Raw genomic sequence first — 24576 nt, forward strand, 5'->3', positions numbered from 1 at the left:
GTGGCAACTCAAGTCTGCCCATGCAGTATAAATGCCACCACAGACAGCGAGGACAACTATGTTTCTGTAAAACTCTGTTAACAAAACAGGAAGCAGGTCAGATCTGTCCTTGGACCATGGCTCGCCATCCTGCTTTTGAAGACCAAGAGGAAAATTATATATTGATGGCTTCATTTTGATCAGTTAATGCCAACTTGCATTGGTGCCATGTCAATGCAGAGTGTGCACACAGTAGTTGCTCATTAGTTGTAGTTTCTTAGAATTAAGGCCACAAACTCTGCACTTGAATATGATTTATAAGTTTAAAAGCCCTGTCCATCCTCACTTGCCACGTCCCCTTTGATATAAAGGTCCATCCTGGAGCCTTGGGGGCATGACATAGCAATTCATTACTGTGGAAGGGACCCCAGAGGAAACCAAGTCACTGTCACCCATGGGGCTGTAACTAAGTGCCTGGAGCACCAGGCCTTGAGTTCCTCGGGCCAATGAGAGGGAACCTGGTTCCCCCTTTCATTCTTTTCTTCCCTAGGGATGGAACCCGGGTCTCTACCCCGAGTGAAGCCCCAGCCCACCCTGCTCCTTCAGACACATTCGGTCCAAGAAAGTCTTCTGTGGGAAGGAAGTGTTCTTTCTGTCTGCTACCCAACACAGGGACCGCCAGCCACTGTGGCTAATGAGCACTTGGAATGTGACTAATGTCACTCAGAAGCTAAATTTTCTTTGATTACATTTAATCTGCTCCATGTGACTAGTGGCCACTGCTGTGGACAACTGCGGATGTCTTTATCTTTTTCTTCTGTTGTTTTCCATTTGTAAATGGTCTAAAAATATTTCCAGGGAAGATGAGGCAGGAAAGGATTAAAAACACAATGAAAATGAGCCTTAGCAAGAGGCTCAATGCAGTTTATGTGGGAGAAGCCATTTGTTCATCTGTCTGTCCATCCAGGTGAGCAAATGTCATACTGAATTCCAGACTGGAACGGCTTCCCCAGAGGCACCCCCAGCCTTGGCAGAGCAGTCGGACAAGTGCTTAAGTAACGGAGATCCCAGGTGCTAAGTGACCGGTGATATACAAAGGCCAAGGACCGTCACGGGAATTCACGGAAGGGGAGAGGGGGAGTCGCAGCTCCCGAAATGGGCTAAATCGATTTTACGGTGGGAAAATCAATGTGGTTAAGTGACTGCCGGGTTCAGGCGTGACTCAGGTTTCCTGGGCCGCGGCAGCGATGCCCCAAGTCCCTGCTCCCCACGGAACGCACATCGCTGGAAGGCGGGGGCACGGGGAGCCTGGGAGGCGGTGGATACGACACCCACTGGATACTAGCCACTGCTGGCTAAGTCTACTCTAAAGGAGAGCAAGTGGTCCCTGCCCCTAGTACGTGTGCCACGGCATGCCCAGACACCTTTGCATCGCCCCATGTCTGGTAAGACTTGTCCAAACCTCGAGCAAAGCTGTGGGACAGGGATGATCACCGTTAACAATGAAAGGGACCCTCTACAGTCAACCTGCACAGCTGTCCTGACCTTGGGCTACAAAATAACACAGAAACCAGACCCGTTCCTCAGGTAGCTGTGGGAATAGTCCACAGATGCTTCCTGGGTGGGGGCCAGCTTACGCCTGGGGAGTACCTGCACACACAGCCAGCTGCTGCCTTGCTGGGCAGAGGCCACCTGCAGCTGCTGGCACCAGCAGGGTGCGGGGTCTGTCCACCCTTCTGCTGTCCTGGAGATGGAGCGTGGTGGTGGCCGGCCTCGGGGTTGGGCAGGGGGTGTATGCATGTGTGACTGGGTGGGGTGGAACATGGTGTGGACCCAGGCCCGGCACCTGCTTTGACCCCAGGGGACATTTGCCTCTTCTGGGACAAGGTGTGAAGAGGAGCTGGCTGCTTCTGAGTTAGGGGAGAGCTCCCGTTTGGAGGGGTGGCGAGGCCCCCAGAGACCTGCAGGAAAAGCACCTGCTTACGGGACCTCCGTGTGTGGTGGGGGTGCTCAGGCTCCCTTCTAATGCCATCCCTGGCAGACCCCACCTTCAAACACAGGCCAGAGAGGACAGTAAGTCTGGACATCACCTCAGGAGAAGTGGGCAACATCTGGGACGCTCACTGCCACGCCCTTCCTGTGTCACCAAGGAGAAATGGCACTGCTGAGAACCAAGCCCCTGGGCCTGCTGGGCAGCAAAGGGACAGCAGTGGGAGACGCAAAGGGCCTCCACAGTCAGGGACAGGAGGCCTTCAAGCCTCCTGAGGTCCGCATTCAGATTAAAATGCTCCTGGGAAGAGCCTGGCCCCCAATCAGTGTGAGGGCCCAGGAGGCTCTCAGGATTTAACCCCTCAAGGCCTGGCACGTAGGCTGATGGGGACAGAAAGGAGGCGATTCCTCCTGCAATCCCACTTGCCTCCTGAGGCTGAGCATGGGTCATAGGGATGAGCCCCGGAAGGCCCCGGGCAGCAGGACACGGCGAACACGCAGGCGCAGCAGCCGTGTGCAAAGCAGTTCTGAAGGCTCCATCTCATGGGGCGCTGGGCACCCTATGAGTCCTACCCTTTGTAAATCTGCGAGGAACTGTGCGTAACACCACACTCACCATCGTGACCACCTATAAGTGTGCAGCTATCCCCACGTCCACCTCCTCTTCTTCCATTCTTTCTTCTTCCCAAAGGGAAGCTTGTCCCCATTCAACACGGCTCCCCATTCCTCCCCTGGAGCCATTCCACTCTCTGTCTCTGTGAACCTCACTGTGTTCCAGGGATTTTTAAAAGGGGAACTTACCCCCTGTGTTCGCTCGTGGCCTGGCTTATGGCACACGTATCAATGTCTACACGACATTACTGTATGCAGGGACCACGAGGTGCCTATCCATTCCTGTGTCAAAGGACACGGGTTGTCTCCTCCTCCTGGCTATTGTGAATGACGCTCCTGTGAAGCCTGATGTACAAATTACCTGTCCGAGTCCCTTCCTTCAATTTTTGGGGCATATTCCTAGGAGTGGAACTGCTGGATTTCATGGCAATTTTGCTTATTTTTTTTGAGAAATCCCCACGATTATCTTTAACGATATGAAGGCAAAGACTCTAAGCTTCTAAGGGCATAGAGATTGAAGAGGAAAAGATGAACCTCTGTTCTCTTTGTTCCCTGGGGCTTCTATGAACACGGAACATCCTCGGGACGGTGAAACAATTTCTGACCCTCTCAGCCATGGCCACTCTGCCTCAGCCAGCGAACGTCACCGGGAGGAAAGCTGCTCGGCCTGTGGAACTCCTGCCTACAGCCGGAGTGGGTCCCACCCTGAAGAGCCTCCTCTCTGCCCCGGCATCTCTCCCCCCTGCAGACCCCTCTTCTGCGGGCTCCTGAACACCAGGAACCCTCATCAGCCCGCCCTGGCCTCATGGTGACCACCTGCTCTCCCCTGGGACCCTCCACCCTCGGGCTTTCTTTTCCTGAATTCTGGTGGCTTCTCAGGGCTCCTTTGCTGACTGGCTCACACTCTCCACCTAGGGAAGGAAAGCTGCCTCACAGCTAGGATCAGGAAGATCCCGTCTCTGACTCTGTTGCTCTCCATGTTCTCTTCCTTCAGTGTTTGATTCTCATTTCCAAACCCACACTTCTGTGCCCCATTTCTTTCCCAGCCCTAGGACTCTCATTTCCCACCACTGGAGGACTTCGTTATCAACTCCTCAGAATTATGGTGCCCGGACCAAGCTCACCTCCCCTTGCTCCTTCTCTGCTTCCTGAGTCTCTCTCTTAATTTCATGAGCACTGTCCCAGTTAGCCACAGTTGAAGGTGATCGTCCCTTGCCTTCCCTTTGTCTGAGTCCTACTGCTCAGGGACATGGCGCCGTCCAGGCTGTCTGGCCTCCTGGATAGAGCTCTGCAGCACTTCCCCAGTGCGCCTGGCCCAGCTTGTGTGTGGTTGATTCCACCCTGAAAACTCTGTGTGCCCCACAGCCTATTCCAAGTGCCTCCGTATGACTGTCCACTGTCCCTAGTGCCTTATGACCGGTGGTGAAGACCTGCACACTGTGGAGATGACCAAAGCATTCTGGACCACAGCAGGCCTCAGTCTACCTTGGGTCACCACCTGGCCAGCCTGTGCCCAACGTCTGCCCGTCACCCCAGGGATGGAGTCTGAAGTCTGCCCAGAATGCCCGAGGTTGGTGGTAAGTGGCCTTCTCCAAAGCAGTGGGGCAGCTGAGTAAATGGCTCTTTGCTTTCAAAAGGAAAAGGTCTCTTCCGGTTTTCAGAACTCACCAAACCAGCTTTCCTTGTTTCTGAAGAAATGGGGAAGCTGGCCTTTGCCAGCATGCAGCAGGCTTTGGGCATCCACGCTCCCTGCTCAGGTGTGTTTACCCAGCAGAAGGTGACATTTGGAGAGGGCAGGTGTGTTTACCAAACCGGGGTTGGGCCTGATCACGCTGGAAAGCTCCCTGATCTTGTTCCCCCTACACTCCCTGGCTGCGGATGGAGGCCAACTACAGCCTCCCAGAGGACTGAAGGGACACGTGTGACGACTGTATCAACCGTATCGTTTATGTGTCTGGTTCTGGGGGATTCCTGGTGCAGGGTGCGTTCCAGATGCATTTCCACTAACAGGAACCACTGAAAAATCTCATCGCTGAATAAGACCTAGAGTTTAGCTAATAGTGATGCACAAACGCCGGCTCCTCCCTTCCACTGGATCTGCCAGGGTGACGGTGCGAGGAGTGGACAGAATCTCTACCATCTTGGCGACTTTCCCCAGTTTAAAATTATTTCAAAATTTACAAAAGTGTATTTTAAAACGGCCAGCTTCCTCCCTCTCCATGTGGGGAGGGGGCAGCCTGCCAAGCCTTCCCAAACACTGTCCTGTTGAGTTGGCGAAACAGCCCTGACACATTTTACAGATGAGGAAATGAGGCTCTGCCAGGCCCATGGACAGCTGCACACAGGCCTGAGGTGGACTGAACCTAAGTCCTAGTCATTGCATCTGGGGCGAGCCAAGCCATGTCCCCATACCACCACAACACGAAAGTCTAGACATACACCTGCATACACACAAGACACACAGGAAATCACACACAGGTGCCCACGCACAGCTTGCCAATCAGCGACTCAGGGTGAACTCCTTCCTTAAGAAACTTGCTGTGAGTAGTTCTTCTCACTGGCCATATTCAGCTGAGGTGGCCTGTCCTGTGTAGGCATTAAGAGCCCACGTGTCCTCCAAGGCCAAACTGGCAGAAGTGCTTTGTGTCTAACCCAGACGTAGCCCCTCATCTACAAGAAGCCAGACCCTCTTGTCTCTGTGCCTGCCTCCTGCTCTAAGAGTTCAAGTCCCTATGGGCAAATCCAGACACACACTCACCTTCCTTATTAGTTAGCTTCACATTCCTGTAACAAAATACCTGAGACAGGCTAATTATGAAGAAAGGGTTTATTCATAGTTTGGGAGGTTCATGTTCAAGATCAGAAGGTCTGACCTTGGCCTCTTTTTGGTGGATAGTGGACGGGAGTGCTTGTCGGAGCAAGTGCCACATTTTAAGTCAGGAAGCAGAGAGAGAAAGGTCCATGGCACCTCCCGAAAGTACCACCCTGGAGACTATGTCTGCCACATATGGAACTTTGAGGGACACTAACCATGTTTAAACCACAGCACTAACCCACTCATTCATTTATTCATTCATCTGTTCCTTCAGGCTTATAGAATAAAGAAACAAGACTTATACCCAGTCTGTGAAATGCAAACCAAAGAACCACAGACTCTAAAATTAGCTGGAGGAATTGCAGGGTCAATTCTTCCAAAAAAGATATTCATCTTAACTACCCCAAGGAGTACTTTAAAACACAAATTTCTGGGTCTCACCCTCAAAGTACTGCTTCTGGAGGGCTGAGCATGGCCAGGCAATCTGCATTTCTCAACCCCTCGGCCCCCTATGACCTGGATGCCCTCCTGGGTCTGAGGTTTCATTTAATAAACACCTCTGGAAAGGCACAGTGCCCTCTGCAGGAGGACCCCAGACGGCGGCGCTCGCTGCCACAGCCCCAGGAGCCCTTTCCTGTTTACAGACATAAGGTGCTTCTTTGAAATTTCACTCCTTTATTTCTGTTCTGTTCCCTGGTACAAAATGACACTTACTCCTCACTCAGGACCAGCCTGCAGGTGTTTGAAGGGTGTTGGGTTTTCTAAAGTCTTCTCTACACTAGGCCAAATTACCCTTCTTCCTCTCTTTTCCTTCTTTTTTAAAGAGGAATGCAACCTCCTTATCCTATTTCAAACGTGAACCTCAGAGATGGGGTAGAATCCGCACGAGCTTTGGGCCTGAAGTCTGAAGGGACGAATTGTTTTTCATGCTCTGGGCTCTTTATAATGGGTCCAGGGCAAAGGTTCTGTACACATGAGAATCACCTGGGAAGCTGCAGAAAAGATCTGCTTAGTTCTACCCTCCAGAGAGCCTGATGTCATTGGTCTGGGTTCTGCCTGGTGGAGGTTTTTTAAGGTTCCGGGTAACTTTAACAAGTAGCCTCCATCCTACAGGTGTGGAGGGTCAGGGGCTTCCCCCGAGCCCACGCACACCCTGCCTTTTCCCTCCCAGTCCCTGCCAAGCCTGGCCTCCCTCATCATGCACTTGAGAAATCGACCAGCTGACCCTGATTGCTGAGCTTTACATTCACCCCTGAGGAGCATCGGCTATTTGGTTTGGCCTGCTATTGCAAGGTCAATGAAGGTCATGTCAACTGAGCTACACATTGACTAGTTTTGAGTCTGTCACATGCTTCTGGTGTCTTCAGGTAGAACACAGGTAGAAGTATGGCCCCTTGGAAGACCATTCAGGAAGACCCTTTGGAAATCAAATGACATTAGCTACTATTTAAGCAACTGGATGTTCTTTTGCAGGCAAGCGCCAGATGCTAAAGATTTATAGTCACAGACCCATTAACACGGCATTTGTTCCTAAAATGCCATGTGTCAGGCAATGCTTCAACGTTCTCTGGCTGTGCGCATTAACGTAGGAGCCTGCCGAAGCCACTGCGGTAGGATGTCAGGGGACCACCTACTGGCATTTCCTACATGTGACCTCTACAACATGATTCAAACCAACTGCCACACGTGACTCTGCCTCAGTGTCCGGAAGGTCTGTACTGATACACGTCTGGCCAGAAGACAGCAATGGAAAGGTCTCTGACCCCTTACAAGAGCGTCATTCACCTTTGTCCAGTGACGAAGCAACATGGCAGAATGTGAAAGTTCCAGGTAAAGTTTGGGAAGTTCAATTTTGTAGATTTTTTTTTTAATTTTTGAAAAGTGGTGTTTCTTTTACATGCACAAGATTCTTGAAGTGATATTTCTGCTTTTTCCCAATTTCAGTGAGCTGACTTTGTCGTACCTGTGACTTCTCAATTCTGTGCTCCTCCCGCCACCCCCCGCAGGGCCTCTGAGTAAAATGCTTCCTCCTTGTTCTTGCAAAGGATGGAAAAGTGCACACAAATTATCCTCCAGGTATAAAAAAAGGTTCAAAGTTGGGCTCCTCTGAGGGGATCAGACACTCACACCCGCCTCACAGAGCAGGAGAGCAGCTCTATGAAGTGAGAATTGAAGGCCACAGTCGGGGGTCACCTGAGGCCAGACTACCCCAGACAAGGCCCTGCAGGCCCCATAGTCATTAAGTGTCCCCAAGGCCACTTTCAACCAGATTCTTACCCATTGCGAGGACATGGCCCCCAAGGGGTTGACAGCTATCCAAAGCAGAGAAGGGCTTGCTAGCTTTTTCCTGCAATCCACTTCCCATGTGTCTACTACACCTGGCTTTAAAAAATCCCATAGAAATTGTTTTTGATAGAAGGTTCTATTTTAGGTAAAGGTGCCTCAGATTTTTCCTTCTACACCATTCAGAGTTTTTTCAGATGTTTCTGTATCTCCCTTTCATCTCTCAGGTACTGAGTGTATTTGGTCTTTAGTGGGCAGGTTTAACATCATTCTTAACCAGTCTTCTGTTGATGGACATTTGGGTACTTTCTAGTGTTTTATTTATGCACTGCATGTCTGTCCATTCACTTATATAGCAAAATACACCCTTACGATAAATCAAGGTAAAAGTGTATGTGTGTGTGTGTGTTTGTGTTGCACAGAGCTTTGTAGATGTCAAAATGCTGTTAAACAAAAAAACTGTCATAAGACACACAGGTACTTCACAAATAACTACAAAGCAAGCAGCAGTGAAATATTGCCAACACCTCTCAAAGCCTCCATGGGCTTCTACTCTTAAGGATCCCCGCCATCCCTCCAAAAGCAATTACCTTTATTTTTTGGTAATTATCATAAGAAAAAAAATGCAGTTTGAAGAATTATAAATCAAAGGGGAGAAAAAATGAAGATGAGATTTAAATAGGTGTAGAATTTAACTAAAAATCTTGTTAGGGAGCTGGGCATCATGGTGCACTCCTGATATCCCAGAGAAGTGGGAGGCTAAGGCAGGAGGATCACAAGTTTGGGGCTGACCTCAGCAACTTAGTGAGGTCATAATTATCTTAGTGAGACTCTTTTTGGAAATAAAAAGGCTGGCATTGCAGCTCAGTGTTAAAGCACCCCTGGGTTCAATCCCCAGTACCTTTTTATTTTTTAAAATCTTTTTAGGGCTGACTTGTCTTAAGCCAGTTTCTTGCCCTTGACCTCTGCTCTGGGCTGCAGTGTCAAACGGCACGGAGGTGCCGTTAAATATCAGTGTACTCACCACAGAGCCAGTCGTTGCTCGATTTCCTTGAGAAAATTGGTATGAAATTTGTGCAAAGGTTCAAAATTCGGGAATATGAGACTTTTCAATGTTTCGGGCATGGAGTCCTCTGTGCTCATGGTGCTATGAAACCACTGGGAACGAAAGAAGGACGAGTTAGAGGTGAGAAGGTGGACGATGGCGCCTGTCTCCAGGAGCCACACCTGTGCAGCCCTGTGTGTCCGGAGGCCAGGGCCTCCCACCTCCCCCAGATGTTCAGCCTGCCAGGGGCAGCAGGGGACCAGGCCCTGATGCTTTCCCTTTCCTGTCTGACGGAGAACGCCCTTCTCTACATAATCGCTTTCTAAAATCTGTCACCCAAGGACTGTTGAAGCCAGGACAAGTCTCTTAAATGGGCCATGCCTGCATGAAAACCTCCATTCCGGTCTACTCCTGGACAGTCACCCCGTAGCAGCTGCCACCTCTGTTCCTACATCAAGATGCTGAGCGTGCAGCTGGCCAACCCGGGGACAGAGCAGCTGCCTGCACAGTCACTCTGGTTGTAGAGGTACGTGGGGACAGGATTCCACAGTGTGTACGGGGCACCTGCTGAGGCCGAACACAAGATGCATCTCAGGATATACAAACTCAGTACCACGTACCTCCCAAAGGGGAAGTTTTCCCAGAATCCAAAGGTCAGAAGGTCATCTGGAATGCCTAGATTTTGTTTCCAGGACTAAACAGGACTGATTACCATAATGAAAGGCAGCCTCTGGCAGATTTTGCTGACATAACTTCACTTTTTATCACAGATAAAATGAGGCTCCTGTTCATTCTGAGGTCGCCCTTGAGCTCAAGAATAATCAGTTACGCTTGACAATCGGCAAACCCCAAATGTTCCAGATTGGTGCACGCACACAGCAAAACGTTCAATTTTAATTTTCTCTATTTTAGGAGTGTCTTTCCTTTACATTTAAAAACCACAATTACAAAAATTTTTATGGAGAATATTCCTCATTTAATATACTATTAGCATTTAATTTTCTATAACTCAGAATTGAAATCCTCCAATCGAAGTCAGAGACCCTAACGTTTAATGAGCTCCAGCTTCTCTCCAAGCTGAGTATTAGTTTAGATAAGTCATGTAATTTAATGCTATGGGGAAATACTGCACATACCGAAGTGATGACTTCAAGATCCTTCAGATACGTCCGCTCAGTGGTGGACACCTCTTTAGCGATGAAGTATGCCTTGTCGGTTGGGAATCTCTGCAAAATCCATCAACGGAAACAAGACACAATGATGGTTTTTGAGTGAAAGTCTCTGAGAATGTCCTGATTATTAGAAAGTCCTAGTTAAAGCTGTGTTATTAACTTATAATCTTTGGTTGGCCAGCATCAAGACTAAACACCCTCTTATTTTTGTATTTAAAAGAACTAGAAAAAAATAATGGATCTCTCCATTGAGAATATGGTCAATGTTGGAACGTTTCCTTCCACGTAAAGATTACCATCCGCTAAAGGAATCAGATAAGTAAAATGTCAGTCATTCAGCCTTTCAAGGAAACTAGGGTCCATTTCCGGTGCCATGGCTAGCAGCGTCAATGCTTGTTAAGTTTCAAAAAATGGGAGTTCTACACTTGTGGAAATAGCAAGGATGGCTGGATTGAAAGGGACCAGGGTGCCATCAGCTTGTGATATGGTGACGGGATTCCCTGGAGTCGATCAGTGAGCACCTGGGAGCCGATTGGCCATTGGGTTTTCTTTCTCTTTAAATAGCAAGTAAAAGGAAGTCCCCACAGCCTGCCATGGGACTCCACATCATCCTACCTCTGGGTATGTACGCAAAGAAACTGAAACAGAGACTCAACAAATCCAGGCACACCCGTGTTCATGTTCAGAAAGGCACTATTCATACCAGCAAGAGGTGGGAATAGCACGTTTGCCCCGTGGCGGACAAATGGAGAAACTAAATGTGGCACATACAGGGGACTATTACTCCGCCTTAAAGAGGAAGGAAATTCTGACCAGCTACAACATGGATGACCCTTGAGGACATTATGCCGAATGGAACAAGCCAATGACAAAAGACAAATACCTATGATTCCACTCATATGAGGTCCCAAGAGTCACCAAACTCATTGAGACAGAAGGTAGAATGGTGATTGCTAGGGCCCTAGAGAGGGTGAATTATTATTTAATAAGGATAGTCTTTGTTAGGGAAAAGTTTTGAAGATGGACATGGCATTGAGAATGTATGAATGCCACTGAATTTAAACCAGTACATTTTATGTTATTTCACTTTACTGCAATAAAAACACACGGGTACCTTTCTCCGGCCCTCCTCCTCGTCGTCCGTCCTGGGACACGCCTGGTCGTTCAGCAGTGGGCTGATCAGGGGAGAGGCCTGCTTGGTGTCAGGGCTCAGGTTGGGAGACAAGGTCACGTTGGCGGGGGCCGTCCCTCCCTGTGAGTTGATGGACAGCTCTGAAAGGTGAGGGCTACCAGTCAGGGAGCCTGTTTGGGGATGAAAAGTTTTAAAGAAAAAAAAAAAGTAATTTCTTCTGGGACTTGATTTCCATTTACAACTTTTCACTTTTTCCGATCTTTAGAACCTTGGCTACCACGTGGCAAACAATGCATTCATTATTTTCTAGTTTTTTCCCTAAATTGTGGCTGTCTTAATAGTATGCATAATTCAATGGTGCCTCAGTTATGTCATTAAGGATAAGACAGAACTCTGCACAATAACAATTAAAATAGCTTAAAAGCAAAGGGCATCCCACCATCACATTTTCATCTCTTAACTACTGCTTTTATTTTTAAGAATTACCCAAGAAAGACAAAGTATCTCTATTACAAGAAGACATGGAAAAATGAGCAGAAAATAGAACTAAACTAACAGGCAACTAAAGGACTGGTGTACCAAGGACAGACTACGTCTTGTAACAATGGGCACAGCTAACAGAGAGGTCAAGCAACTAACTCCCCATTCTACGAAGAACAGAGCAAGCTTGTTATACCTGGTGATGTCATTCCATGTCTGTCACTGTTTGGGACAGAAACACTAGCATCATGTTACATGCAATAATGGTCATTTAAAAATGCAAGCTGGAGGTCATTATATTATCACAGTTCCTCTTTATGAGTCAAAAGCAACAGGTAGGAAATCAGTCCTTGAAAAAGGATACCACATTAAATCATATGAAAATGCACACATTACCCATTATATGTCAGCCGGGGACGATGGTGTGTACAGGGCGCTCTGCCAATGTAATTTTGCCAACATCTATACCTCAATCCACTGAGGCTACATGGGGTATTTCAAAATATATTTCTAACCTGTTTGTTTTGACCTAACATGTACATTTATAATTCTAGTGCAGATGAGCTAGTTAGTGTTGAACAAAGTTACCATTCTAAGGAAAGACAAGGTCAATGCTTCCTCCATTTTCAGTATACAGTCCCAGGCTCATCGCTACTCAGCACACTGTTGAAGATCTCCAAGGGAAAAGAGCAATTTTCTGGCCTACCCCCATTTTTCTGACATCTCTTCTCCTCTGGAGTTATTAGTCTATTATTTGGAAATTACAAGACAGAGCAGCCTAGGAAGGAGCTGATGGAGTAGGGGCAATAAGTTTGACCCCAGTAGAAATGAACTGTAGGGGAGTCCCCCTCCCCCCACACCCTGCTCCCAGGCTGACCAGTTAGCTGTGTCACTGCATCTGGAAAACAACAAAGAGTAGATGTCCTACCCCACTGACAAGCGGTCAGTCCAATGATCCTTGGATAACAAGATTAGAAAATGTAAGGAAAAGGCAGATTTAAGAAGTCTGCGTTAAAAAAATTTTTTAAAAACCCTCCCATTTTAAACAAACCTCACTGAAATGAAGTCCTGGTGTTAGTAGAGACCCCGTCACCCCGCACACCACCAGACCCAGTAAACCCCGGAGAAAAAGGCCAGAAATCGCTTCACAAATGTCAATTTTATTGACACTAGTGCACAACTGAATACAATAATTGTGAAAGAATTGGAACCTGTCAAATAGAAAGAGTGACAACATATTAAAACTGCATCGTTGCAAGGTACTACACTATTCTCTTTTTTTAAAAAAAATCACAAGAAGGAAAATGTTATCACTACAAATAGGAATAGAAAAGAGAAATCCTGGCAGTTTTGTCTAGAGATCAGAACATTTCATGCATTTGTGAGATGCCGTTTGAGTCCCTTTTTAGTAATCCACCAGTCACCGAGCAGAACCTGGGGCTTACCGTCAGCGCTCGCACTGTGCGTGAGACCCGGTGAGGCGGCTGTAAGTGAGAGCATGCTGGGCCGGGAGTTGGCAGTGACGTGGAACAGAAAAGCATTCGTCTCATCATTGAAAGAGTTGGAGCAAGAATAAAAAGTGGTTAGGAGGCTAGCTTGAAGGGGGAGCGGGCTGCGAGGGAGCAGGAACCACGGGCCCCGGATAGCACCCGCGACAGAGAGAAAGCAAAGTGCCACACGGCAACCCGGAAAACCAAGTCACACATCCAGATACAACCTCTTCCACCCTCCGAAGGACAAGTGCAAACACCCTGGCCAAGTCCCACCCGAGAGCCTGGTACGGAGTAGGCTGAGCCGGAAAGCTTAAGGCGACAGACTGGTTCCAGGAGAGGTCACCTGCCCGGAAGGCACGACACCTTTCAAAGAAGAGTCGGTTAGATTGGGAAGAACCCTCTCTCACTAACTGGAGGCAGGAAGTGGAAGGCTGAATGTGAGTGTCACGGTCACCTCTGGGCCTTGGCAGGTAGGGGACAGCTCAGGACCGGCCCACAGACAGGGTGACCGATCATTGCATATCACTCCTGTAGCCTAAAGATGCGTGCAACCACTTACATTATATGTGAAATATGCACACTACGGGAAGGACCAAATTAGGGTGGTCAATTTCCTGAGAGGGGTTTGTGTCTATTCACAGGGTCTACAAAAGGAGAGGCAGTGGATGTACTTAAACTGTAAGACCAATAAATCAATAAACATCCAATAGTCTGAACTAGAAATCTATCAGCAAGACTAAGGAAGGCAAAGGTCCGAATCTCTGACATTCAATTTTGCAAATTTGAGCTTGGGTCATGGCGAAGAGGCCCCCTCCCCTCCTTGTAACAGAAAATTACTCAAGGCTTTGTAATTTTACAGGTGACATAGTAAAAAAAAAAAATCGCTCATTAATATTCAATAATGAATGAAATGTGCTGACAAGGTCAATTAGTAGAATTTGGCAGCTTGATGAGTAATTAAAATTCTCTTTTGACTTTGAGCCAGGGTGTGGAGAATAGTCTGTACAAACTGGTGTCCACACGGGGCGGTTGTGAAGAGGGTGCTAAAGAAAGCCAATGTCCAAGGTCACAGAGTTATTGGAACTACATGGAATCAATGTTCACTGAAGTAGTCCATTTAATAAAAAAGTCAATGCACGTGGTCCTATCGTTAGATAAGACACACCCGAGCCGATCTGTACAGGACTACAAAGCTTGTTCAGATCTTGTAGTCTGTCACCTGCTTTGAAGGCACAGCCCCAGGCAACCTGGGGAGGAAACCGTGGTGCTACTAAATGAAATGACGAACGCCTTTCAATGTTCATCACTTCTCCTTTACAACGAATTAACACAAGGTAATTTCTTTCTTCAGGGAGCTCTAGGCAAATAATTTAGGGGGAACTCTGGAAGGAAGCACCTGGATTTTAAGGCAATAGGTAGAAAGTTTAAAATGAGTTGGAAAAGATCAGGTATGCCCTGAACCTCTAGAAGTTTCTAATGTGTCAAAAAATATTTTTCCTACTTCCAGAAAGTGCCCTGCTTTTATTTTTTAGGCATTCAGTTCCATTTCAGGTTAATAACTCCAAAATCCTTCGCCTCTTCCCCCTAATTTCATGACCACTCCTCCCCCACTGATCTCTAGGAAAGGATTTGAGCTTATGTTGCCCCAGGGTGGCCAACACCTCCACTGTGGATGCTCTCAAGGGAGGCATTTGCGGTAATTGCTTTTTAAAAATCCTTTTTAATATACACTTTCCTGTCGCACAAACAATTATAGAACTTCAAATTAGCACTGCTATATTTATGGATTTCAGTTTATCACCCAGCCTGGAAACTGCCTTTGCTCTTCTCTCTCTTTTAGTTTAAAATGCATTCATCATTCTTCCTCCCAGGTCCTGGGGAGGCTGGACTGGCAGATCGTCTTTCCCAGCTCCTCAGCAGGGGTATTGAAATGCCCTGGGAGGACAGCAGGGTACCAGTCAGCCAACTGCCAGCCTTGGGGCCCCTGGGGACCGAGCACAGCTTCCTATTGACCATCTACCTCCTGGGCTCCTGCTGAATGTTTAAAAACAAATGCAGAGTTCTGGGAAAGGAAAAAAGTTTCTAATCTATTTTTCAAGTAGTAAAAATGACATTTCAAACACTTAGTTATGCCCTGTTTTGTAAATTGGTCAAAACATTGGTAATCTCTAATTTTTAACTAGGTAAGCGGTCTGTTTCTTGTAAAAGAGGGAAATAGAAAAATCTGGTAATTTAAAAAATGGTAATCCAGCCAGTTTGTTAAATATTTAAATATTTGAGAATAAGAATATTGATAAAAAATGAGGACATTGTTTTCCCAATTTCTCTTTTCAAAACTTCTCCAGTATTCCCTCAAGTAAAATGACTTCCTCTGCAAGCTTCTAGATGCCACTCATTTATCATGATTTGCCTCCTGTTATTTGGGTTGAAACCAGAGCTTTAATCTATGTACCCAGAATATGTTCCCAAGGCACATGTAGGAAATCCATTAGGAATGTAGGTTTTCATCAATTTTTTAAAAGGCTCTTTTAAAATCCACAACCTCTCTCTAAAAGAGGGGACAATAAATCTCTAGAGATGATCTATTTTGAAAGCTGGTCATCCAAAGAGATTGGTATCATACTAAGTCAGAGGTGGTCTGATTTAGGTGGCTGGATGGAATCTAAAATTTAAAAAGCTGGCAGTGTTTGGTGGAAGTTACAAGGTCCCCTTGAAACCAGGTGACGGGATTACCAAGGTCGGTGGTGGTGTCCTCTTCTCAATACCTTAGGCTGTCCAGGGTCATGTATATGTGCTTCTCAGACCCAGTTCCTTTAAGAAAAGTTTTATAGGCCGCTAAGCATCCACTCCACGGCTCATCATCAAGCAATTCAGAAAAGCAACCGGGAGGCGAGGTGCGGGAAAATAAAGAGACAGACGTCACTAATGGAGAAATGGCAGGGAACAACCACAAGCTCGTTCTTGCAGATGGGAAAGAAGGAAAGGAGAATCCTCCTGATTGAAGATGGTGGTGGTCGGGTGGCGGTGAGGTGTTTGGGTTGGGGAACGTGGTGCTTCGCAGCAATGAGAAATACCATCTTGTGCTCGGGACACAACTTCAGCCATCAGTGGGAAAGAACAGTTACAATGGACAGTTCTTACAGCAAGACACCTGACAGAACAAGTGAAAGCCTCTTCAGTTTAGGTTAACAGGAGACATTAATAGCGTGCACACACTGTTACATGAGTTTGGGGTTCCATGCTTAAAGAGCCACCAAGCCCATTGTTACTGGAAAAGCCAGAAATCTTGGTGGTGGTAGAAATCCATGCTTTATCGAGGTTCTGCACTTGTATGCAGTGGAGAGAAAATAGAAGCAGACAGCATCTGTGGGAGCGTACATCTTGGGTACTCATCAAAAGGTGAAATAGCTACTGGCCCCAAGAAGCCAACTGGGGCTGAGCTCTGTGTGTGTGTGTTGGGGGGCAGTTCTCTATCTCCTACCAAAACAAACTCATGGCTCAATTCTGATAGATACAGTCTAGGTGAAATTTTCTTTTTGGTACTGGAGATTGTACCCAGGGGTGTTTTGCCACTGAGCCCCATCCCTAGCCCTTTTTATTTTTAAGACAGGGTTTTGGTAAGTTGCTGAGGGCCTAAGTTGCTGAGGCTGGCCTTGAATTTAAGATCCTCCTGCCTCAGCCTCCCAAAGTTGCTAGGGTTACAGGTGTGCATCACCACACCCGGCTAGGTGAAGTTCCCTATCCCCATTTAAATCCATGTTCTCATTCAGGATGCGGAGGACCATCTCTTGGTCAGCTGTCGGAGCTCCCTATGTAAGCTGCCGGCACAGATGCGCTCTGTTTCCATGAGCTCTTTCCCCCAGCTACAGTGATCCTGTACACCTGCATGGGCCTTCCATCAAGCACTGCCCACAGTATAAAGTGCAGTCCTCATCAGAAGATGAAGCCAGAAAATTCACATCTTCATCCCCTTCCTCCCCACCTTAGAGAAACACGGCCCACCTGGGAGGACCCTGGGAGGTTCCTGTGAGACAGCGAGCTGTTGAGCGGACAGGATCACTGCGTCCTGGAGGAAACGCCGTTACAATACAAACCGGGCTTAGGTCGTGTTAAACAACAACAAAAAGACATCAGACAGCGCTCCAACAATGCAGGGGACGGGGGACGCGCCATGCTCCAGGATAAAGGCGGAATGCTGAAAACAAAGCTTTTTCCCCCATAGGTCCATGCCGACAAAACACTGCGCACAATGGAGCAACAGAAAATGTTCCTCGAATTTATTAAACAAATGACAAAAATGAGAATGAAGTTCCCAGCCTTTTCTAGTTGAAAATTAATTTGGTGTATTAGAAATTTTTAATAAAACACATCACCTACAGTATTAAGTAGTAATACAGTATTAACACAGAGGAACAGGAGGGAATTGGGTTAATAGCAGAGGCCAAGCTGGTGAGACTGGGTTAGTGAGGCTCCACAGAAACCTTCCAAGCAGGAAGGGGTAAGAGCGAGGGATTCAATCCGCCAGCCACTCGAGGTGCTTCTGGAGAGAGCTGGAAGACCTATCTTTGGCCTTTCTCTAAGTCCCTGCAGGCAGAGTGGCAAACACTTTGTTCCTTACAAAGGGACCTGGAAGCCCAGGAGAAAGGAGTTGGTCGCTTGGTTTCATGAGCCAGAAAAGCTTGTCTGTGAGTAATGACAGGTTGCCACTCTACCACAGGCTCCTAAATGACCCTGATGCTCTTTCCTATTCTCAAGCCAACTAGCAACTCTGATCCCTAATCATGCAGACTGATGACCTCGGAGTCCCCTCTCCGCCACCCACACCCGGTGGTCCTGGCTCACTCCTTAGTCTGTGGACTTTGCATTTTGCATGTTCTGCAATCACAGCACCGAGCTCTAGCAACACACTCCCAGGTCCTCCAGTGCCATTGTCCCTGGTCACAGAAGCAACACTAGCTCTGCAGAGTGAGCCTCTCAGACCAGCTTGCAATTGATCAGGTGTCCCATGTTCACCACTGGTTTTGATTCCTCCTGCCTCCCCCAAGGCAGAGCAGAGTAACCTGACCCAGGGTCCTCACTAAGAAGCAAATGAGCCGACTTCCACTGGAAATCATAATCCAAGGCCAGAGGCCTCGACACCTCGGGGTCCCTTTCCGGGTATGCTTCGATGCCCATGGCATCAGTCAATCTGCGCTGCAGTTATCCTGAGCAAATCAGACTCTCTGCAATTTTGAAAGCTGTCAGGAAAAGATTTTCTGGCTCTTTCCTAGCTTCCACTGAGGCGTTTACTAGCTTTCATGAGAAAAAAAAAAAAATCTCCTGTGTGGAAGGTGTCATCTACAGTTTTCTGGGAGTAAGGTGCTATTTATTTTATGAAGATCTCTTTTGAAAACAAAACTCCCCCCATGCCAAAGGATATGATATACAACTCTACATTACAGCCTTTGTCCACAGGGGAAACGCTTGGAAACCTCTCTCTAGGTTACAAGGAAACAGGTGGCCCTGCTCAGGTAGACATCCAATGAATGGGTGGCAACCGGGACACTGTTAATCTTTGTTGTCGGTGACTCTAGGCCAACTCCATGTCCAATCCATCATGGAGATCATTGCTTTTGATGATCTTTTTTTATCCTTTTTTTTTTTTTAATGAAAGAAAACTGTTAACATCAAGTGCCATGCTAATATTGGTCTAGGAGCCTGGACTCTGGTTTAAACACCAGCAGCTGGTATTTGAGGTATGCACAAGTGTTCCCTGGAGACCCCCATTTCCCTGTCTTAAAGCCAATCATACCGAAATAGATGGAATTAGATTAACAGGAAAAAAATTGTGCCAATCAATTCTTTGCTGTCACCAGAGTAAATTTCTTTAATCACTCATGGCTCATAAAATTCATTCTACCTTTCCTTCCAAATGTTCTTTTATTTTTTTTTCCTCCACATTTTTCCTTCTTATGGGTTTGGCCAACAACATTGACTATAAAACTCAAAGAGCTACCAGCAATGGATTATTTAAAAATGTTTGCCTAAGGTTCAAAGAAGCTGTCTCTATTATAAAGATTGCCTACCAAGACTCTTTTGTAATTCCCTTGACAAACTTTAGGTGCAGTAGGACAGACTGATGCCATGAACCATAATGAAGGCCACTCTCGGATGGTTAGTTCATGACTACCAGAGGAGTTATGCATGTGCACAAGAGAGGGGTCCAGAAAAAAGGAGCCCTTTTTGGGAATGAGACTGAGAGAGGTCTTGAAAGTCTAGCTAATTAGAATAAGGGCCCAGGCAAAGCCAAGTGATTGAATTTGAAGCAAATAAGACAAAATAAACCTGATGGTTAAGGGACTCCTAATTTCTTGGTTTTAAGCTCAATCGACTTGGAACCCCATGGCTCCCTGGCTGACAGCTACAGTTCTAACCCCATTCTATGTTAAAATGTGAGATAGTATTTTCAATGGAAAAAATTGATTACAAGCATGTTGATCACTGTTTCTACATATGAAAAAGGGATCTCTATGAACATTCAGAACAATTCTACCAACATGTAAAATTACAGTTGAATATCTAGACTTTCCTCCTTTAGAAACTGATTGACAACATGATGAGAAAGGGTGCCAGGTCTAACACCCAGTGCATCTTCAGGACAGACTGGACTATATGTGCTCAGTGGAAACTGAGGGGCTGGTGCCCTCATTTCATTTTGCAAACCTGACTTTTAAGCATTACTTGGTTTGAATCTTCAAAGAAGTCCTTGAGAAGAAAAATTGTTATCATTCACATTTTAAGTGCAGGCCACGTGGAGCAACTTGGTGAGATAAATCTGTGAGAAATTCTCAAAGATGAATCCCACGTGGAGGGAAGAATCTGGCCCACAGACTTCCTCTAATTAAATGCCTGTCTAATAAAATGCCATCGATGGCATCCAGATGACTATTAGAGGGCTGAGGCGATTCATTTTAAGTTTCTGGAACTCATTAAGTGCATTTCTTCATGCTAAAAGAATTTCTTGCCTTTTTAGTTTGCCCTTAACAAGCAACAGCCAAAGCAACCACAAAAGGGTCTATAATTTACATATTTTGAAATCATATCTAACAAAAGACATTAAAGCCAGGAGGTCTGGTATAACCGGGGGTGGCTTCAAGATCTGTTTCTATGTCGGGTTTGTTTTCCATCCATGGCCTTTGAGATCATGTCACAGAGCAGCAGAGAGCTGCCTGTGTCTGAAGGCCTGGGGTCCTCGTTGATCCTGGTGACCTGTGCGACAGCTATTATATTGTAAAGATCAGCCGACAGGTCTTAGAAAACCCTCTGGGAACCCGAATGACCTGACCCAGCCTCTGATCATCTCTGGCCTCCCCTCATCCGTGTTCTGGAATCTTCCTGAGTGGATACTCTCAGCAAATCAGGATATATGGCCTTGAAACAAAGGATACCCCCACTGGGTGGTTATTGTTTTGGGTATCAGAGATTGAACCCGGGGGCACTTAACCACTGAGCCACAGCCCCAGGCCTTTTTAAAAATTTTTATTTTGAGACAGGATCTCACTAAGTTGCTTAGGGCCTCACTAAGTTGTTGAGACTGGCTTTCAACTTGCCATCCTCTGGTCTCAGCCTCTTGAGCTGCTCGAATTACGGGTGTGTACTATGGTAGCCAGCTACCCGCATTGTTTTAAGCACTATTAATTACACCAGGATTGATGCTTAAGTAAATACTGGCCAAGAAGCAGAAACTGAGTTGCTTGGCTGGTACAAGACCAGTAAGAGAAGAGCCCATGTGCAACTCTAAAATCGGAAATGCTCCTCACTATAAAACAGGTCACAAGGCATGACTGACTGCTTTCAAAACCCTTTACATAAAATTGCTTCTGTAGGAAAAAGCAAAACACAACAGCTGCTGGAGCATGTTTACATTTGATGATTTGTGTTCTATCTGCATTATAAGTTAATAAGTAGTGCTCATTCACATTTCATCATCAGACTGCTATATAATTAGAGGTAAAAATAAAATTCATTTGAACAAAATCACCTTCACAGTTAAACAATATGATCCCAAACTCGACTCTGCTCAACTCACATTTGACAAAGCTTTCATATAGGAAATTGATGTCTTTTTCTAAGTCTAAATACAAAACATAAAAACGTGTCTTAACTGCAAAACCCCACGATGCGAAAAGCAGTTCTTTCTACCTATTATGGCCTGTAACTGCGTAACTCAAGTTGATATGATTCCTAATGGTCACATCTAATTTTAATTATTAAACCATACAAGATTCTCCAAAATTAAAATATAGATTCTAAAAAGTCGTATGCACCAGTATATCACACGGAGTAAAATGTCGAAATCTAGCGACCAAGGTCTAGTTTCAGCTCAGCTGTGTGATAGCTATATTATTATGTGAAACCACTTAACTTCATCAGATCAGTTTTCTCATTCAAAAAAGAAGGTTTGCCTAGATGATTTCTAAGGTCTCCTGCTAGTTTTAAAATTCTGTGATTCTGTTGAATATAAAAGTCGAAAGCAAGATGTAAATAGACTACTTCAATGAACAACTTTCAAAAACTATTCAGTAATCAGTTTGATTCATCAATCATGCACTGAATCAAATGATTAGGAAAATGAAATAAAAATATTTGCATAAAATTGGATTAAGTCATCAAAATCTTTAAAACAGACCTCTTGACATTCATGTGGACAGAGGATCATTCATGAACCACAAGGTGATTGATACTTCTGTTTGTTCTAGGCTGCTGCCAAATTCTACTCTGTTTCGTAAATATGCCTAGTTCCTCCCCTACGAAGAGGCCACAGGATGAGTTCTGTAAGGCCGCTGGAAGGATGGCACATCAGAGATGTATCATGGTTACAACTCTTTCCCATAATTTTGCAGTTACTTTGTATCTAAAAATCTTATTCTATGATTTAAACTGTCCCAAAGACTGAAAAATACAAATAACAGGCATTAAAAAAAAAAGAATTTCATTTATAATGCTTTTTTTACTATGCAAGCAAGCAAAAAATTTAGCTAACACTTTCAAATGTGTTCTGGTAGATTCTACAAGGCAATCAGCTCTGGTTGAGAAGTGACCCTGGCTTGTCCAGTAGAACCATCTGGGGAGCCCAAGCTGGAACCTGGACCAATAGGTCACAATGGTGAGGGTCAGGGCCAGGCATCACTGACTTACATGGCTCAGATGTGCAGCTAATGCAGACACACAGTGTACGTTAAAACCAGGCTCCCTGATCTACAGCGGGGGAATGCTGGGTGAGGGGTGCCTGACAGAGGGGAGCAAGGCTTAGAAAACGTCAACTCTTGCTACTCAGCACTTTTTGTTCCTGCCCAAAGAAACATCCAGTGTCACTGTTCCCAGTAGAAGACACTGTTCGTAAGAATGTGCATGAAAACCAACCAAGGGCAGCGATGCTGGAGAGTGGTCTCTCTGGGCTGCGTGTGATTGACAGGCACACATCTAGCTGGCTGACCCACTGGAGACCTGGAGCCTACTGGGAGGCGTTACCTTCCCCTGCGTCACTTCTCGATAGCATTTCTGTTTCACCGACAGATTCTGAGAGCCAGAACGATGACTTCTTACAATCTAACCAGCAATTTGACCTGCCAATACAAGCCCAAACCAAACCAGCAATTCCAAGTTGGTCAGGATTCAAGGGGGATCTGATGACCTTTATAGCATTTCATATGAAGCCTAGAAAGCAGAGACAACCCCACATTCTTCCCATTAAAATATTCATTATTCTTGACTAAAATTTCACTGATACAATCTCAATTAGCAATCAACTCTGGACACTGGGCCTTGAATTTTGTCCACTCCTCATTTTATGAAGCAGAGAAAAGCCGCCTTCCTTTTACAAAAGGGAAGAGAGAGGTAGCCAGTGCCTTACCTGTGACCTCAAAAACACTTCAGACACTCAACCAACAGGAGGGGGATCTGCACACAGAGCTGAACACATGGAAAACTGCCATATAAATATAACACACTATGCACGTTACCAGATCCGTCATGAAGTGTTTCTTCCTAGCCTTCAACCAGTAAGACACATAAGCTCCTGGTACCTTGTCATGAGGACACCGTCCACCTCGTCTGGAAATAAGCCACTTGTGTGAAGTTTTGTCTTTCTTAAAGATTTTAGAAGTCGTATGCCTGTCCAAACCTGTGCCTGTCCAAAACTTCCTCTAACAAATGTTGTCTAAAAATTAGCAAGTCACTAGAATGGATCATCTCTGTTGCAACCCTGGACTCATGACCCCCGCTAACCAACAGCTGGCCACTTGCCTTCCAGCGTCCTCACTCCTCCTCCTCCTCCTCCTTCTCCTCACTTGGAGGCAGCCCACCTGAGGCCATCTGACTTCTCCGCACAGAAGAAGAACTCACAACTTCGGGGCGGCCAAACACCAGGGGCTGGCCCAGGGGGCTCACCAGAGCAGAGTCCGAATCGCTGGATTCAGTCTCACTGCTGGTGGGGCCCTCTGTCATGTGCAAGGGTGCCTGCTGGCCCACCACGCCACTGGTGTGCACTGACCGCACGAGGGGCACCTTGGAGGGGGGACCCCTGAGAGGTGCACCGTTGGCCAGCATTCTAGCTTCAGCAGTGGCCGTGTGGGCTAGGCCTCCCTTTTGGTGGTCATCAAGCCTATCCCCGTCCTCTGCGGCAGACGCTACCTGGCTGAGGATGAGCGGATCTGTCTCTGACTTGTTGTACCTACTGGGGAGGTTCCGTAAGTATGGCCTCTGCAGGGTGGGGGAACAGTTTTCATCCTGAGGACCCCTCTTTGGGAGAGCGTCTTCTCCCGTGTCTCTCTCTCTAAGCTCATGTCCGTTTTCAGAAACATAGCCCTGGGACCCGGTTCTGTCCCAACTCATTTCTGGACTTGGACTTCTGCTGCCGGGGGACAATTGGGTGGCCAGGGGGCTGTGACCAGTTGAGGCCCTGAACATTTCATCTATCAGGGAGCTATGTCTTGGGAGTCCAGGACTCCCACTCAGGTCAAAGGTTATGTCTGCTGAATCGTCATCAAGGAACTGTCTGGAAGGAGGCCGGGAGGACTTCACAGAGGGAGGGGAAGCCCTGCGCCTAGCCTCTGAATGCCTCTCATCCCTGGAGAGCAGATAAACACCGCTGGTCAAATCACCCTCATAGTTGTCATTTGTTTGGGACCGTGACTGGGACGCTTGTTCTCTGAGGAGGTCGTATTCACTATCTACATCACTGCAGTCAATGAAAGGGATGGAAGTGCTGCTGCCTCTGGCAGCCCGGGATGCGGGACCTGTGCTAGGCTGCGGGGGCTGAGGTTTACTCTGCTGGACGCGCTCCTTGACGCCCTCCTCCTCCTCCTCTTCCTCGGCTGGCGCCTTGGTGGCTCTGTCGGCCGGCTTGCTCCCCGCGGGGCTCTTCTTCAGAGCGGGGCTTTGCTGTGGCCCTGACTCTGGGGTGGACACTTTCAGTTCCTTTCCTTGCTGGCAGCTCTGGCCACCCGGGGAGTCGGCACCTTCTCCGAATGTAAGGCTGGTGCTCTGCGGAGACGTGGGGGGGGGGGGGGGGTCGGGCCGGGGGCAGGACAGAAGAG

At 46.8% G+C, this 24576-nt stretch overlaps 1 protein-coding gene and 1 long non-coding RNA gene across 7 annotated transcripts in view; one reads left to right on the forward strand and one right to left on the reverse strand.

Annotated features, from left to right (window-relative positions):
- Farp1 (FERM, ARH/RhoGEF and pleckstrin domain protein 1) overlaps positions 1–24576 on the reverse strand; it is a 210107-nt gene that overhangs the window by 27151 nt on the left and 158380 nt on the right. For 3 of the 6 annotated variants that reach the window (XM_048800718.1, XM_048800717.1, XM_048800722.1), the window contains 4 exons: positions 24277–24533; positions 11010–11197; positions 9860–9949; positions 8703–8836 (listed from right to left, as the gene is read on the reverse strand). In XM_048800718.1, the coding sequence (XP_048656675.1) occupies positions 8703–8836; positions 9860–9949; positions 11010–11197; positions 24277–24533 (669 nt within the window). The remainder of the gene's footprint in view (positions 1–8702; positions 8837–9859; positions 9950–11009; positions 11198–24276; positions 24534–24576) is intronic. The other 3 variants (XM_048800721.1, XM_048800720.1, XM_048800719.1) reach the window with 3 other exon arrangements.
- Positions 23786–24576, forward strand: part of LOC125616067 — a 19034-nt gene continuing 18243 nt past the window's right edge. The window contains exons 1-2 of the long non-coding RNA XR_007346683.1: positions 23786–23923; positions 24194–24199. This is a non-coding gene — a long non-coding RNA (uncharacterized LOC125616067). The remainder of the gene's footprint in view (positions 23924–24193; positions 24200–24576) is intronic.

This window comes from Marmota marmota, unplaced genomic scaffold (genome assembly GCF_001458135.2).
Source record: "Marmota marmota marmota unplaced genomic scaffold, marMar, whole genome shotgun sequence".
Taxonomy (NCBI): domain Eukaryota; kingdom Metazoa; phylum Chordata; class Mammalia; order Rodentia; family Sciuridae; genus Marmota; species Marmota marmota.